The sequence below is a fragment of the Salmo trutta genome, chromosome 11 (assembly GCF_901001165.1).
Source record: "Salmo trutta chromosome 11, fSalTru1.1, whole genome shotgun sequence".
In the NCBI taxonomy this organism is placed as follows: domain Eukaryota; kingdom Metazoa; phylum Chordata; class Actinopteri; order Salmoniformes; family Salmonidae; genus Salmo; species Salmo trutta.
The window spans coordinates 15,792,994-15,809,408 of NC_042967.1; the positions used below are offsets into that span (position 1 = coordinate 15,792,994).

The window sequence follows — 16,415 nt, forward strand, 5'->3', positions numbered from 1 at the left end:
CAATGAGCTTTCTTGCACCGTCACGCTGCCACTCATTATCAGGGAGAGGGACACAGAGTACCAACTTATCCGCATCACCCTCTTCGACAGGCTCCTCAAGGTCTGAGCTCTAACACACACACCATTCTCTCACAACCCAGTACAAATGCAATCACTCTTCCTCCGCAGTTTTTAAGATCCCCCTGTTCTCAATGTTTCCAGGAATAGAAAGACGAGGTGTACCCAAAGTCGCATTGACCCTGTCCTGAGCTCACACTCTTTTACTTATCTTTGTGTTCCTGTCTGGTGATTATTAAAGTCTTCTATTGGTGCGTCCAGGCCTTGGTGTCTGTCTTGATTGTATCAAGTGTTGAATTAAAGTGGAGCTGTGTGTTATATCAACCAGATGAGTAATATACAGTGTCTGCTCAATAACTTATCTGGATAAATAAAGGTTTTAATTACAATAGAATCTAATCTTATGATTAGAAAATGATCTGGTTGTGCTGTTTGTCCCACAGGCATACCCATACAAGAAGAACCTGGTGTGGAAGGAGGCGAGGGTGGACATTCCTCCTCTCATACGTGGACTGGCCTGGGCTGCTCTCCTGGGAGTCGAGGTAGGACAAACTGATAACCATAGAGAGGAATACATTGTTTTGGTTTGTGGAGATATATCAAGCTGATAACCATAGAGAGAAATGCATTGTTTTGTTTGTGGAGATAAATAAAGCTGATAACAGTGTATTCCTCTCTGTGGTTATCAGCTTTATTTATCTCTACAAACAAAACAATGCATTTCTCTCTATGGTTATCAGCTTTATTTATCTCTACAAACAAAACAATGTATTCCTCTCTATGGTTTTGTTTGTAGAGATAAATACAGCTGATAACCATAGAGAGTAATACATTGTTTTGTTTGTAGAGATAAATACAGCTGATAACCATAGATTATGAACTTGGTTTACTGCTGATTTTCATTTAATACTGAAGTTATTTTGGTTGATTAGAATTAATTTTTCTCTCCAGGGGAACATTCAAGCCAAATATGACAGCATTGATAAGGATACCCCTATACCCACTGACAGACAGGTACCGCCTCGACTGGTTATCAGTTGATGGGCAAATGTTATTATTTTTGGCAGTTTTATAATGTCTTATTAAACAGATTTCTATCACATGCCTTGGTTCACACACTTCTAATGTGTGTGTGTGTGTTTTCCTTCCAGATTGAGGTGGACATCCCTCGCTGCCACCAGTATGTCCTCGCCACAGGGCCACAGGAAGTTCAGGCGTGTGCTCAAGGCCTGGGTGGTGTCTCACCCAGACCTGGTCTACTGGCAGGGTGAGTCTGTCTCTCTGCTGTCACAATCTGATGCAGTGACTCACATCCATACTGTGCTGTGGTCAATAGACCACTAGGTGGCAGTCAAGTCATACATTTTCAATCTAGCCTATCCAATTCAATTCTAGTGTTGATGTGGTTTACGATTGTACCTCATATATATTTTGTTCAGGTTTGGATTCACTTTGTGCACCATTCCTCTGGCTGAATTTCAACAATGAAGGTCAGGGTATTTCAAACCTTCTTAAAATGGGGAGTTGTTGTTGATTTGCAGAAGTACAATATGTCTCGCTGATACTCCTCTCTTCTCCTCATCTTCCTCTTTGTTGTCTGCAGCCCTGGCGTACGCCTGCATGTCGGCCTTCATCCCCAAATACCTGTACAACTTCTTCCTGAAGGACAACTCTCACGTTATCCAAGGTGAGTCCCTCCATGTACAGTGACACTTGAATAACAAGCAGCCTCCATCATCATCCCAATAAATAAATCTTTAATCTACATAAACATGTTCAATGTATGCCACTGATAGGTGTATTTATAGAACTGCACCTATGAGTTGTCTAATAACACCCTTTTTGTGTGATATTCACAATATACTACAGTCTCTCTGCCTTATTGCTCAAAGGAAAACTCCACCCAAACAATCTTTTGTTACATTAGTCCATTGTTGATATAGTCCCACAATGTGATCTGGGACAACAAACACAACACTTGAACTCAATGTGGAATGTGTTTTATTGTCCCGCCACAGTCTCATATAATCTAACCAATGTTGGTCTGTCTTGGATTTTAGTGTACTTCTGTTTTGGAATAAAAAATAATGAAGCTCAATTACGTTTTTGTGTAGAGACCATACACGACACAAACCTCTCTTTATATTCCTGGTACAAAATATCGACAGACAATGTCCAATCTAATCTGATGTCACAATAGCTTCTGGGTCTTGTTCAATATGGCACAACGTAGATAAATGTTTTGCAACAGACCCATGAATCGCGTTCCTCAGATAGGACCACCACTGCTTTCTCGCTAGATTTGAACTCTCCCTCTGTGCTGCACCTGTTTCAGAGTACCTCACCGTCTTCTCCCAGATGTTCGCCTTCCACGACCCGGAGCTCAGCAACCACCTCAATGAGATCGGATTCATACCTGACGTAAGCACTGAAATGCGGTCTGTGCTGCGTCGTCCTAACTTAAAAACTGACTGGAGAACAGTGCCGAAGGATCATAAAACTGACATGAGGGGGCTGATCGTCATATGACTGATAAGGGAACAGTTGTCGTGGATCAGCTGAAAAGTGTTTATACACAGACGTCCTACAGCAGAACAGTCTGAGGGGAAGTACTTAACTGGAGGGGCCCTACTGTACATCTGACAGCAGAACAGTGGTGAAGGGTACTTATTAGAAAACGTTTCTTTCCTTCTGTGAGTTTTTAGATCGTGAAAGGTGAGGGACAATATGGAGGATGGAGGAGAAGTCTGGAATCTGGCCCAGTCCCAGACTCCCTGGTCAGGGATAAAGAATCACCACTATCACAACCCTTCTAATAGAATCCTGGTTGTCATTGAGAGTTTTTGTTCGGTTGGCCCCTCTGAGTTTTGGGCCAAGGCCAAGTTCCCTCCACTCAGTACATTTGTGGTAATTTATTCTGGGTCTAATGACAGCCTGGCCTTGCCGTAAGGTCGTCGGACACCCGGCCCTCCGTCCCCCGTTCCAGAACACTCTCTCTCTCGTCACACCGTAGCAAGGCTAAAGGCTCTATAGGCGCTAATCAAGGCGTTATCGTGCTGATGAATGTGTGTCACCTCAGTGGACCAGCCCTGGGGACCTCTTCCAGAGAAAGGCTGAGTCTATCAAACAGGGGCCAGGGTTTTATGGTGCCCTGTTTTTAAAGATGGATGGTGGACGTGTCTGATGACGTGTGTAACTCCGCTCCTGTATGAAACACTGACTTTGTTTCCAAGTTCAAATTTATTTAACCAGCTGGGTCAGTTTAGAAGCATTTCTCATTTACAATGACAACCTGAAACCATGAAACCACAGACCATATATCAGTGAAACCATGGTGATAAGAAGATGTGGCTGTCCCTGTCTGAAAACACTTACTGTGGGGAGAAAATAATGACAATTCGATGTTTCACTGGTTTTCCTGTGGGTGTTTTACAGGTTCCTTTTAGGGAAATAAAGGAAGTGGCACACTAAAACAATTAAAGAACCAACTTTTCTGTCCACGTCTACATAGTCATTTCAACAAAGGCATTTGTTATTCTGCTACAAAGCATTACCTTGAGCATATTTCTTAGAATGGTTCTTCCTTTGTCGTCAAGCAACGATGCTGGTGGACATTAGTTTCCGAGCCGCCTCTTCAGAGGTTAACCGAGTGCGTGGTTTTCTAATGATGTCATCTCGACACTTGTGAATCGCTGTTTTATTTGTATTTAACTTCCCTTTCAAAGGCGAAGGATTGGAATGTTATTTTCCCAGTCTGGTCGGGGATAATGATATTTGAACTCGGTGTGTTGATACAGCTTTTAATGTTTTGAAGTTTTATCCAAACCATAAATAAGTAACTTCTGAAGTTCGCAGGGTGTGGAGAGATGGAGGGATTTCATGAGTGTTGTTCTCTCAAAGTAATAAATCCGTACGGAGGCTATAAAAAGCCCAAATGTTAGGCTACCCAGTAACCACAACATGAACCCTCAGTTTGATTCCCCCTGTATACGTGTCAAAGTACAGTGTGCTGTGGTGGTTATACAATAACAGATGTCATATAATACTACGTTGTCAAATGCATAAGTCACCAGCCAGGTGTTCTGTAGCTGTCTCCTCCTGTAATGCTTCAAGCCATAGGACCACTACTGCCATGCTGCACGTAGGCTAGACTCCCCGGCCCGCTTGTTCAATTTAGGCTTTTTTCAATTTGGCCACATATATTTTGGCCTTCCTTTCCTTCCCCCCCTGGTAGCCATTCACACCTTTCTACGACAACTAATCCCATGAGGCCTAGCCAGGGCTCTGTGGAGGAGACTGCTCAGATTGAGGCCGAAGCTCTGAGTAACTCATTACCCTTGGGTATGGAGGGGGTCTGCCAGCTCCAGGAAGGCAGCCTACCAGCCCCGCTTAGCGTTTTCCTCACCTATTCAATTAACCAGCTGAAATCAATTCCATTGCAATATCCCCTCCCCTCCCCCCCCAAACCCTAACCCTGGAACAGGTGGTTGATCATTTGTGGAGGGTGTGTGTGTGTGTGTGTGTGTGTGTGTGTGTGTGTGTGTGTGTGTGTGTGTGTGTGTGTGTGTGTGTGTGTGTGTGTGTGTGTGTGTGTGTGTGTGTGTGTGTGTGTGTGTGTGTGTGTGTGTGTGTGTGTGTGTGTGTGTGGGAGGGAGGGAGGAGGGAAAGATGGAGGGAAAGGGAGAGAGCGAGATTTCATTGTTAGCCGTTTCTCCATAGACTTCAAGTACTCAGCAGTTTGTTCTTATTGCCACCTCTCTCTCTCTCTCACACACACACACACACACACACACACACACAGAGGCTATGCAAACTTAGCAGACATCAGATAAGACAAAGTTTGTGTGACTGATGTGGCTGAATTACAAAATGTCTCTGCTGAAAAAGTTAAATCGATGTAACAGTTTAGTGGATTTTGTATGACATTGATTTGATGTGTTTTGGGTTGGAATGTGTACTAACAAAAGTGTATAGCTAGGAATGTTCCATAAAGAATACTACTGTAATGCACAGAACAGAGTAGAAATGCATGACATTATTTATTTCATTGACTAGATCCTCTCTCTTTCACCTTGCAGCTCTATGCCATTCCGTGGTTCCTCACCATGTTCACACGTAAGTTGACCTTCTTTATTATTATGAATGTGCTAGTGTGCATATTCTATAGGCCTTGGCACGGTGTGGGGTCAGCAGCATTTGGAACTCATAACAGAGCAGTTTGGGAAGGTCAAAGCCTCTAGTACGGTAAGGATTAGTTGCTTTTGACACTAGTGTGACCTTTATAATCAACCCTATTAGATAATGTCTCTAGTCTACTGGGTTTACATTATACCACAGAAACTGCTGCCATGAAGGATATTATATTCTAATCTATTCTACTATAATGCTCTACTTGCTATCTTGGTCTATTACTTCTGTGGTAATATCTTCCTATAACCTTTATGGCCACATCAAGAGTGGACATCATTTATACGGCCACGTAAAGAGTGGTGTAACGGTCGTTGTATATAGTGGACCAAGGCACAGCGGTTTGAGTGCTCATATTAACTTTTATTAGAAGACTTAATGAAACAAAACAAGAAAACGAACCAACAGTAATGCAGGCTAACCCTAGCAGTGCAAAAACAACTTCCCACAAGGGACATGTGAAAACAGGGCTACCTAAGTATGACTCCCAATCAGCAACAACGATGTACAGCTGTTCCTGATTGAGAGCCATACCAGGCCAACACAAAGAAATACACAACATAGACAGAGCATAGAACTAAAATACATAGAACATAACCAAAAACCCCGGAATACTCTAAACAAACACCCCTCTACATAAACACACATCCCAACAAACCCCGAACCACATAAAAAAACACCCCCCTGCCACGTCCTGACCAAACTACAATAACAAATAACCCCCTTTACTGGTCAGGACGTGACAAGTGGACATCATTTATACGGCCACGTCAAGAGTGGACATCATTTATACGGCCACGTCAAGAGTGGACATCATTTATACGGCCACGTCAAGAGTGGACATCATTTATACGGCCACGTCAAGAGTGGACATCATTTATACGGCCACGTCAAGAGTGGACATCATTTATACGGCCACGTCAAGAGTGGACATCATTTATACGGCCACGTCAAGAGTGGACATGCTCTATACGGCCACGTCAAGAGTGGACATGCTCTATACGGCCACGTCAAGAGTGGACATGCTCTATACGGCCACGTCAAGAGTGGACATGCTTTATACGGCCACGTCAAGAGTGGACATGCTTTATACAGCCACGTCAAGAGTGGACATGCTTTATACGGCCACGTCAAGAGTGGACATGCTTTATACGGCCACGTCAAGAGCGGACATGCTCTATACGGCCACGTAAAGACTGGACATCGTTTTGGTCTACTGGCTGAATACCATTTGGAATTCAGCCAACAAGACAATCACATGATTGTGGCTAGTTATTAACTGAAGTAGCCTCTGAAAGTATTATTTGCCTACTCAGGATGTACAGTTCTGTGTCATGCAGTAGGTGAACAGCGGGTGGCAGCATTATGCTTGATCCTATAGTCGCCAAGGAATAGCAGACTGAAACAGTTAGTGTTAGGACATGTGTAGTAGTATTATAATATCTATTTCATATTACTTTATTCGCAGTTGGAGTTTGATAGGAAGAAGAAGAAGACACACAAAATATAGTGTTTTCCTATTTAAATTTGGGACAAGGATTGACGAGTTGTGCGTTCTGAGATGCAGTTCTGCACACCACTGTTGTACTGCGCTGTTATTTGTCTGTTGGTGGCCCACCTGTTACATTGTACAATTCTTGCCATTCTCCTTCGACCTCTCTTATCAACGAGCTGTTTTCGCCCACAGGACTACCGCTGACTGGATGTTTTTTGTTTCTCACGCTATTCTCGGTAAATCCTAGACACTGTTGTGCGTGAAAAGCCCAGGAGGGCGGCCGTTTGATATACTGGACCCTGCGCACCTAGCACCGTTGATCATACCACACTCAAAGTCTAACGTTCACTCCAACAGTAACTGAATGCCTTGATGCCTGTCTGCCTGCTTTATAGCAGACCATGGCCACGTGACTCACTGACTGTAGGAGCGATCCATTTTGGTGAATGTGGTGGTGTACCTAATAAACTGAGTCTAAGTGTACAGTGCATTCGGAAAGTATTCAAACCACCTGACTTTTTCCACATTTTGTTACATTATAGCCTAAACGGAAATAACCTTTCCGTTTAAGTATTCAGACCCTTTGCTATGAGACTCGAAATTGAGTTCAGGTGCATCCTGTTTCCATTGATCATCCTTGAGATGTTTCTAGAACTTGATTGGACTCCACCTGTGGTAAATTCAATTGATAGGGCATGATTTGGAAAGGCACACACCTGTCTATATAATGTCCCACAGTTGACAGTGCATGTCAGAGCAAAAACAAAGGCATGAGGTCGAATGAATTGTCCGTAGAGCTCCGAGATAGGATTGTGTCAAGGCACAGATCTGGGGAAGGGTACCAAAACCTTTCTGCAGCATTGAAGGTCCCCAAGAACACAGTGGCCTCCATCATTCTTAAATGGAAGAAGTTTGGAACCACCAAGACTGTTCCTAGAGCTGGCCACTCGGCCAAACTGAACAATTGGGGGAGAAGGGCCTTGGTTACTCTGACAGCGCTTCAGAGTTCCTCTGTGGAGATGGGAGAACCTTCCAGAAGGACAACTATCTCTGCAGAACTCCACGAATCAGGCCTTTATGGTAGAGTGGCCAGACGGAAGCCACTCCTCAGTAAAAAGCACATGACAGACCGCTTTGAGTTCCCCCAAATGCACCTGAAACACTGACCATGAGAAACAAGATTCTCTGGTCTGATGAAACCAAGATTGAACTCTTTGCCCTGAATGCCAAGCGTCACGTCTGGAGGAAACCTAGCACCATCGCTATGGTGAAGAATGGTGGTGGCGGCATCATGCTGTGGGGATGTCTTTCAGCGGCAGGGACTGGGAGACTAGTCAGGATCGAGGGAAAGATGAACGGAGCAAAGTACAGAGAGATCCTTGATGAAAACCTGCTCCAGAGCGCTCAGGATCTTAGACTGAGGCACACAGCCAAGACAACGCAGGAGTGGCTTCAGGACAAGTCTCTGACAAGCCTGGACTTGAACCAGATCGAACATCTTTGGAGAGACCTGAAAATAGCTGTGCAGCGACGCTCCCCATCCAACCAGACAGAGCTTGAGAGGATCTGCAGAGGATCTGCAGTGTACCAAGCTTGTAGCATAATACCTCAAGGCTGTAAATAAAAGACTCAAGGCTGTAATCGCTGCCAAAGCTGCTTCAAAAAAGTACTCAATAAAGGGTCTGAATACTTATGTAAATGTAATATTTACATATTTTTTTATACATTTGCAAAAATGTAATGACTGAACTATAAATCATTATCTTCTTGTCTCCCTGGGTCCCCTCTTAACGATCCCTATATCCTCCATTTCCTCCTCTTTCTAATCCCTCCCTCTCTCCTCTCCCTCCCTCTCTCCCTCCTCTCCTCGCCCTCCCTCCCTCCGCCTCTCCTTGCCCTCCCTCCCCCTCTACCCCTCTCCTCCCTCGCTCCCCCTTTTGCTTCTGCATGTATTTAATGGGCTAGGTTGGTGTATTGTAAAAGCACTTTGTGACAACTGGTGATGTAGAAAAGGCTTTATAAATACAAATGTAATGGGGGTATTGTGTCTTGATTTGATGAAAAAAAACGGTTTAATCCATTTTAGATTAAGGCTGTAACGTAACAAAATGTGTAAAAGATGAAGGGGTCTGAATACTTCGTGAATGCACTGTATGTTTTACATTCAATGTAAATCCTACAATGCACGCACACACTTGAGAATTCTAAGAGATGCCCACACACACACTTGAGAATTCTCAAGCATGCATACACACGGCTCCCAGGGGGAGAGGCCAGAGTGTGAGGCCTGCCCTCCATCCTTCCCAAACCAGCATGAGTCCCTCGCCCCTCTCCTCCATCCTACTTCCTGACTGCTAATGCACACAGCCGAGGAGAGTGTCTGAGGGCCATCTCCCTGCCTCCACACACACACACTCTGCCCGTCACTCACACCCACCGGCTGCTCAGTGGACTGTTAATGTGCTGAAGAGTCTCAGCTTAACTCCCAGTCCTACCGCTCCTCTCTACCACTCCTCTCTACCTCCTCTCCACCAGTCCTACTGCTCCTCTCTACCGCTCCTCTCTACCGGTCCTCTCTACCGCTCCTGTCCACCAGTCCTACCGCTCCTCTCTACCGCTCCTGTCCACCAGTCCTACCGCTCCTCTCTACAGCTCCTCTCTACCGCTCCTGTCCACCAGTCCTACCGCTCCTCTCTACAGCTCCTCTCTACCGCTCCTGTCCACCAGTCCTACCGCTCCTCTCTACAGCTCCTCTCTACTGCTCCTGTCCACCAGTCCTACCGCTCCTCTCTACAGCTCCTCTCTACTGCTCCTGTCCACCAGTCCTACCACTCCTCTCTACAGCTCCTCTCTACCGCTCCTGTCCACCAGTCGACCGCTCCTCTCTACAGCTCCTCTCTACCGCTCCTGTCCACCAGTCGACCGCTCCTCTCTACAGCTCCTCTCTACCGCTCCTGTCCACCAGTCCTACCGCTCCTCTCTACAGCTCCTCTCTACCGCTCCTGTCCACCAGTCCTACCGCTCCTCTCTACAGCTCCTCTCTACCGCTCCTGTCCACCAGTCCTACCGCTCCTCTCTACAGCTCCTCTCTACCGCTCCTGTCCACCAGTCCTACCGCTCCTCTCTACAGCTCCTCTCTACTGCTCCTGTCCACCAGTCCTACCGCTCCTCTCTACAGCTCCTCTCTACTGCTCCTGTCCACCAGTCCTACCACTCCTCTCTACAGCTCCTCTCTACCGCTCCTGTCCACCAGTCGACCGCTCCTCTCTACAGCTCCTCTCTACTGCTCCTGTCCACCAGTCCTACCGCTCCTCTCTACAGCTCCTCTCTACCGCTCCTGTCCACCAGTCCTACCGCTCCTCTCTACAGCTCCTCTCTACCGCTCCTGTCCACCAGTCCTACCGCTCCTCTCTACCGGTCCTCTCTACCGCTCCTGTCCACCAGTCCTACCGCTCCTCTCTACTGCTCCTGTCCACCAGTCCTACCGCTCCTCTCTACAGCTCCTCTCTACCGCTCCTGTCCACCAGTCCTACCGCTCCTCTCTACCGCTCCTCTCTACCGCTCCTCTCTACCAGTCCTACCGCTCCTCTCTACCGCTCCTGTCCACCAGTCCTACCGCTCCTCTCTACTGCTCCTGTCCACCAGTCCTACCGCTCCTCTCTACCGCTCCTGTCCACCAGTCCTACCGCTCCTCTCTACTGCTCCTGTCCACCAGTCCTACCGCTCCTCTCTACAGCTCCTCTCTACCGCTCCTGTCCACCAGTCCTACCGCTCCTCTCTACCGCTCCTCTCTACCGCTCCTCTCTACCAGTCCTACCACACCTCTCCCATTCCTCTCCATCCAGTCCTCCCACTTCTCTCCCGGTCCTTTCCACCAGTCCTCCCACTCCTCTCCATCCAGTCCTCCCACTTCTCTCCCGGTCCTCTCCATCCAGTCCTCCCACTTCTCTCCCGGTCCTCTCCATCCAGTCCTCCCACTTCTCTCCCGGTCCTCTCCATCCAGTCCTCCCACTTCTCTCCCGGTCCTCTCCATCCAGTCCTCCCACTTCTCTCCCGGTCCTCTCCATCCAGTCCTCCCACTTCTCTCCCGGTCCTCTCCATCCAGTCCTCCCACTTCTCTCCCGGTCCTCTCCATCCAGTCCTCCCACTTCTCTCCCATTCCTCTCCATCCAGTCCTCCCACTCCTCTCCATCCAGTCCTCCCACTTCTCTCCCGGTCCTCTCCATCCAGTCCTCCCACTCCTCTCCCGGTCCTTTCCACCAGTCCTACCTCTCACACATACATCCTGCCTAGTATCCACTTCTAGGTACTGGTTATGACATTAACAGGCGGATGTTGTTTTGATCCAATGTAGTGTATGTGTCAGAGCCTCTCAGGAATAGGTAGAGGACATTAGATTAGCTAAATGGAATAAAAATAAAGCGTGGGATGGTACAGGAAGCAGCTGTATTTGGCGTAACAGAACCAAGACCTGTCCAGTAGGTTTCCCATTCCACACAGGTCAATGGCGAACAGCTCTGTGATGCCCTGCAGTATTAGTGTGTTCATCACTCCTCCATATATGGGCCTTCTTGGAAACTATTGGACAGCCAGACACTCAGTCCACCTTCAGCCCATACTGTATACAGCCTTATGAAATGTAAAGAGTTTGAGAGAACCTGAAAAAGCACTTATAGCTGCAATGTTTTTACTTTTTTTACTGCAACTAAGGTTGTACTTGCAATTACTATTTGTTAAATGAACCTTGTAATGCACTTTTCTGTCTCTGGTTAAGAGCATCTGCCAAATGACTGAACTATAAATCATTATCTTCTTGTCTCCCTGGGTCCCCTCTTAACGATCCCTATATCCTTCTCCCTTTCCTCCTCTTTCTAATCCCTCCCTCTCTCCTCGCCCTCCCACCCTCTCTCCCTCTCTCCTCACCCTCCCTCTGCCTCTCCTTGCCCTCCCTCCCCCTCTACCCCTCTCCTCTCTCGCTCCCCCTTTTGCTTCTGCATGTATTTAATGGGCTAGGTTGGTGTATTGTAAAAGCACGTTGTGACAACTGGTGACGTAGAAAAGGCTTTATAAATACATTTGCTTGATTGAGGGATCTCCCCCTCTTCCTCTACAGACGTCTTCCCCCTACACAAGATCTTCCACCTGTGGGACACCCTGCTCCTGGGGAACAGCTCCTTCCCCTTCTGCATCGGCGTGGCCATCCTGCAGCAGCTCAGAGACCGCCTGCTGGCCAACGGCTTCAACGAGTGCATCCTGCTGTTCTCCGATCTGCCAGGTAAGATAGGGGGAGGGAGTGTGAGCGGGAGAGAGGGAGGGGGCAAGGACCAGTGGAGATAGGAAATCAATCCCTCTTTTAGAGTGCATTCTCAATGGCTCCTTATTCCCTATAGAGTGCACTACTTTTGACTGGAGACCTATTATAATGCACTGCTTTTGATTGCAGGGAATCCAATCCCTATTTAGTGCAAAGTACGTACACTATGTAGGGAAAAGGCTGCCATTTTGGACAGACCTCCACTCCCCCATTGTTTGATTTGATTCATGTGTAGGGAACAGGGCCAGTGCTGGACCTCCTGGGTGTGTAGAGGTAGTTGTCTTTATTGATTTGTTGATTGCTATATGTCCTGTTGGTCCTCCAGGAGTGCTGATGTGACTTACTGTAAGTGAAGTGGCACCATCTTACAGGAACCACTTAATGAGCCCGCTTGAAACAGACCGCTTGTTTTTATATTCAAACACCCCTTCAAAAGCCCTCCAAAAATAAGAAGTGCTCTGTACGCACTCGGACACTGCAGGTTGGGGAACGATGACACTTTTAAGATAGTTTTCTTTCTGAACTACTTCAGTAACGCTCTCTTTCCTTGCATCTGGGGCTCTGACTGTTCCTTGCTTTACTTTTAATGATGTCGTGGCTCCCCAAAGGGCTAATGTGTGTGTGACTGTCTTCTAGCCTAGTGAATGATATCCCTGTAGGGAGATGCTGTGAGGTCCTCTGCTGAGAGACTCACGCCTTTTGTGTTTTATAAGCATGTCACGCTGTGCTCGGCAGCTGTCGGAAGACTTGCCCGCTGAGAGGGGGATTTGGGAACGCGTAGACTGCTGGCCGCAGGATAACAGCGTGGCGCCCGGCGCTCCAAATCTTCCCGCCTCTGGTGTCGGAGAGGACATGACTCATCATCCTGATGGATCTCTGTCGAGGCACGGGGGTTTCGTCCATTTGGGCTCGGCGTCATTTATAGTGATGGGACGATGATTAGGGTGTCAGGGTATTACCTGGAGCCTTCAGAGATGCCTTGTGGCGTTAATTCTGTTTAGGCCACAATGGCAGGATTACTCCCCAAAACAGACAGATGAGGGGAGAATAAATACATGTTGCCATGGTAGTAGAGGCTGGGTAACCAAACTGTCTCGAGCATGCCACTATAGCACTGAAGCTTAACACCCAAAGGTAGAGTTGTGTGTTGTGAAAAGCTGTCCTGGCGTGAAGTAAGTTTGTAGTCTAGCTGTGAAAAGCTGTCCTGGCGTGAAGTAAGTTTGTAGTCTAGCTGTGAAAAGCTGTCCTGGCGTGAAGTAAGTTTGTAGTCTAGCTGTGAAAAGCTGTCCTGGCGTGAAGTAAGTTTGTAGTCTAGCTGTGAAAAGCTGTCCTGGCGTGAAGTAAGTTTGTAGTCTAGCTGTGAAAAGCTGTCCTGGCGTGAAGTAAGTTTGTAGTCTAGCTGTGAAAAGCTGTCCTGGCGTGAAGTAAGTTTGTAGTCTAGCTGTGAAAAGCTGTCCTGGCGTGAAGTAAGTTTGTAGTCTAGCTGTGAAAAGCTGTCCTGGCGTGAAGTAAGTTTGTAGTCTAGCTGTGAAAAGCTGTCCTGGCGTGAAGTAAGTTTGTAGTCTAGCTGTGAAAAGCTGTCCTGGCGTGAAGTAAGTTTGTAGTCTAGCTGTGAAAAGCTGTCCTGGCGTGAAGTAAGTTTGTAGTCTAGCTGTGAAAAGCTGTCCTGGCGTGAAGTAAGTTTGTAGTCTAGCTGTGAAAAGCTGTCCTGGTGTGAAGTAAGTTTGTAGTCTAGCTGTGAAAAGCTGTCCTGGTGTGAAGTAAATTTGTAGTCTAGCTGTGAAAAGAAAGGAAAATAACCTGAGAGGGAAAAAAACGTCAAACTTACCGAATGAGTGACAGGATTTGATCTTCCTGTTTGGTCTTGTATCCATTACAGTAGATCAGTGTCCTCGGTTCAACCCCCAGCCCTGATTAATGACACATTTCAAGTGGCTGTGGATTTCAGCTTATAGGTCCTCATTTGGCCTCTCATTACGGAAGTGTGTATTGCTTTCTGAGTGTCTGTCAGCGAAGTAAAAAGTTATTTCGGGGTCACAAATTGTTCAGGGAGAATTTATTAACTGGGCTGCACGGTTCCTAAGCTTGTCTGTGGTGTGCAGTGTGTGAAACAGTCAGGTCTCAGGACATTAGGTACAGGGGAGCATTCCTACAGAGGCATGACCATACAGATTCACTTAAAGAGGAACACACATGCTGGCACTGGATCTGAGACGGGACTGTGCTTTAACCCTGTGAAGAAGCCCCGCCTCCCTCGCAATACACTCTAGTCATTCTATTTCTATACTTCCTCCAATCTGACAGTTTTGAGATGCACTGGCATATGACAATGTCATGTTTGCTGATGTTCATGTGATTTATGCAGTAGCATTTGGGGGACTGGTAATCTTCTCTCTTCTTTCTATGCAAGGCTTCCCTCCTGAGTTTCTCCCACTTTGGGATTTTGGGTGGGTGGAGGAATTTCGGGAAAAGACTTTGACAGGTCAGTTGGCAAGAACAAGTACATTTTAATGCAACTTTGAGAGTAGTAGTAGTTTGAGCCTCTACGCCACACAGGAATCAACTTCTCTAACAACCCCTCTTTCTAATCCCTCTCTCCTCGCCCTCCCTCCCTCTCTCCTCGCCCTCCCTCCCTCTCTCCTCGCCCTCCCTCGCCCTCCCTCCCTCCCTCTCTCCTTGCCCTCTCTCCTTGCCCTCTCTCCTTGCCCTCCCGCCCTCTATCCTCGCCCTCTCTCCCCCTCTCCTCGCCCTCTCTCCCCCTCTCCTCGCCCTCTCTCCCCCTCTCTGTACTACCTACCTCTATCATCAGTCCCCCACTGCAAAGTATCAGCAAAGTGTCAGTGACAGAAAATCCAGGGGCCGGCAGCATCCATAATGAATGTATCTCACAGAGCTCTCGACGCCCGGGGGATATCTCAGTCAGTTTCCCTTAAACCCCATTGGCAAACTGAAACGGCGATTACCCCATTTGGCTGAGCGGCGGATGACATTAAAGTTTAAATAACAGTTGTGAGACGGCAGATGTTTTTATGCCAAAGGGGACGCTAGTGTACTCTTACTCCGGATGGCTGACTGGCTGCTTCCAGTTGTTCTGTCTCTCTCTCTCTTATTTATTTATTATATATGCTGCTGCTATACTTCACTGTGTTTTATTGGTCCAGCAGGCACGTGATGAGCAAAAACAGGCGAAAGGAGAGGGCTCCTTATAAAGGTAAAATATGTTAGCCCTGGAGGAGTTCTCTCTCTGTGAGAGAGCACAGCTGCCAGCTTCAGTATTACCACTGGTATCCCAACACCTGGGCCCATAGGACATCACTCACTTACCAACCTCTAGACCTGTACTGACACTTAAAAACTAAGACCCATTCACTCAGACCTATGACCAGGAACAACCCACTAAATGACTAGTGTTGTCCTTGTTGTAATAGGTGAGACTTGATACTAGGGCTAACGGTACCATGACACTTTGTTGTCACAAGGTGCTTTACAGGTATGAAGGGGTTCAGTGCTAGTTTGGTAACCTCCAGGGGTTTAGTGGCTGGTTCAACTCCCAGTTTTAGATTTAGTATGCTGGCATTGTAGCGCTCATCATTCTGTGTTGAGACGTGTGGTGCATATTAGGGCTGAAAACACTGAGCTCTCTCTCTCTCTCTCTCTCTCTCTCTCTCTCTCTCTGTCTGTCTCTCTCTCTCTCTCTCTCTCTCTGTCTGTCTGTCTGTCTGTCTGTCTGTCTGTCTGTCTGTCTGTCTGTCTGTCTGTCTGTCTGTCTGTCTGTCTGTCTGTCTGTCTGTCTGTCTGTCTGTCTGTCTGTCTGTCTGTCTGTCTGTCTGTCTGTCTGTCTGTCTGTCTGTCTGTCTGTCTGTCCTATTCAGTTCAATTTAAGGGTGTGTGGTTAGTGTAATAGATAATAAACAAAAGTGAAATAAACAATAAAAACATTTCAAATGTCATATTATGTGCAAATAGTTAAAGTACAAAAGGGAATTAAATAAACATAAATATGGGTTGTATTTACAATGGTGTTTGTTCTTCACTGGTTGCCCTTTTCTTGTGGCAACAGGTCACAAATATTGCTGCTGTGATGGCACACTGTGGTATTTCACCCAATAGATATGGCCGTTTATCAAAATTGAATTTGTTTTCGAGTTCTTTGTGAGTCTGTGTCTCTAGTATGGTCATACATTTGACATGAGGTTAGGAATTGCAGCTCAGTTTCCACCTCATTTTGGGGGCAGTGTGCACATAGCCTGTCTTCTCTTGAGAGCCAGGTCTGCCTACAGCAGCCTTTCTCTATAGCAACTGTAATTGAAAAAATACAATTATATTAACCTTTATTTAACTAGGCGAGTCAGTTAAGAACAA

General features: G+C 46.7%; 1 protein-coding gene across 1 annotated transcript in view; it reads left to right on the forward strand.

The window, feature by feature from the left end:
• LOC115202292 (TBC domain-containing protein kinase-like protein) overlaps positions 1–16,415 on the forward strand; it is a 70,426-nt gene that overhangs the window by 21,328 nt on the left and 32,683 nt on the right. The window contains 10 exon segments of the mRNA XM_029766354.1: positions 1–100; positions 501–599; positions 1,009–1,071; positions 1,209–1,240; positions 1,242–1,324; positions 1,497–1,547; positions 1,661–1,744; positions 2,393–2,478; positions 5,136–5,172; positions 11,853–12,014. The exon segment at positions 1–100 is cut by the window's left edge and continues 30 nt beyond it. Coding sequence (XP_029622214.1) covers positions 1–100; positions 501–599; positions 1,009–1,071; positions 1,209–1,240; positions 1,242–1,324; positions 1,497–1,547; positions 1,661–1,744; positions 2,393–2,478; positions 5,136–5,172; positions 11,853–12,014 — 797 coding nt within the window.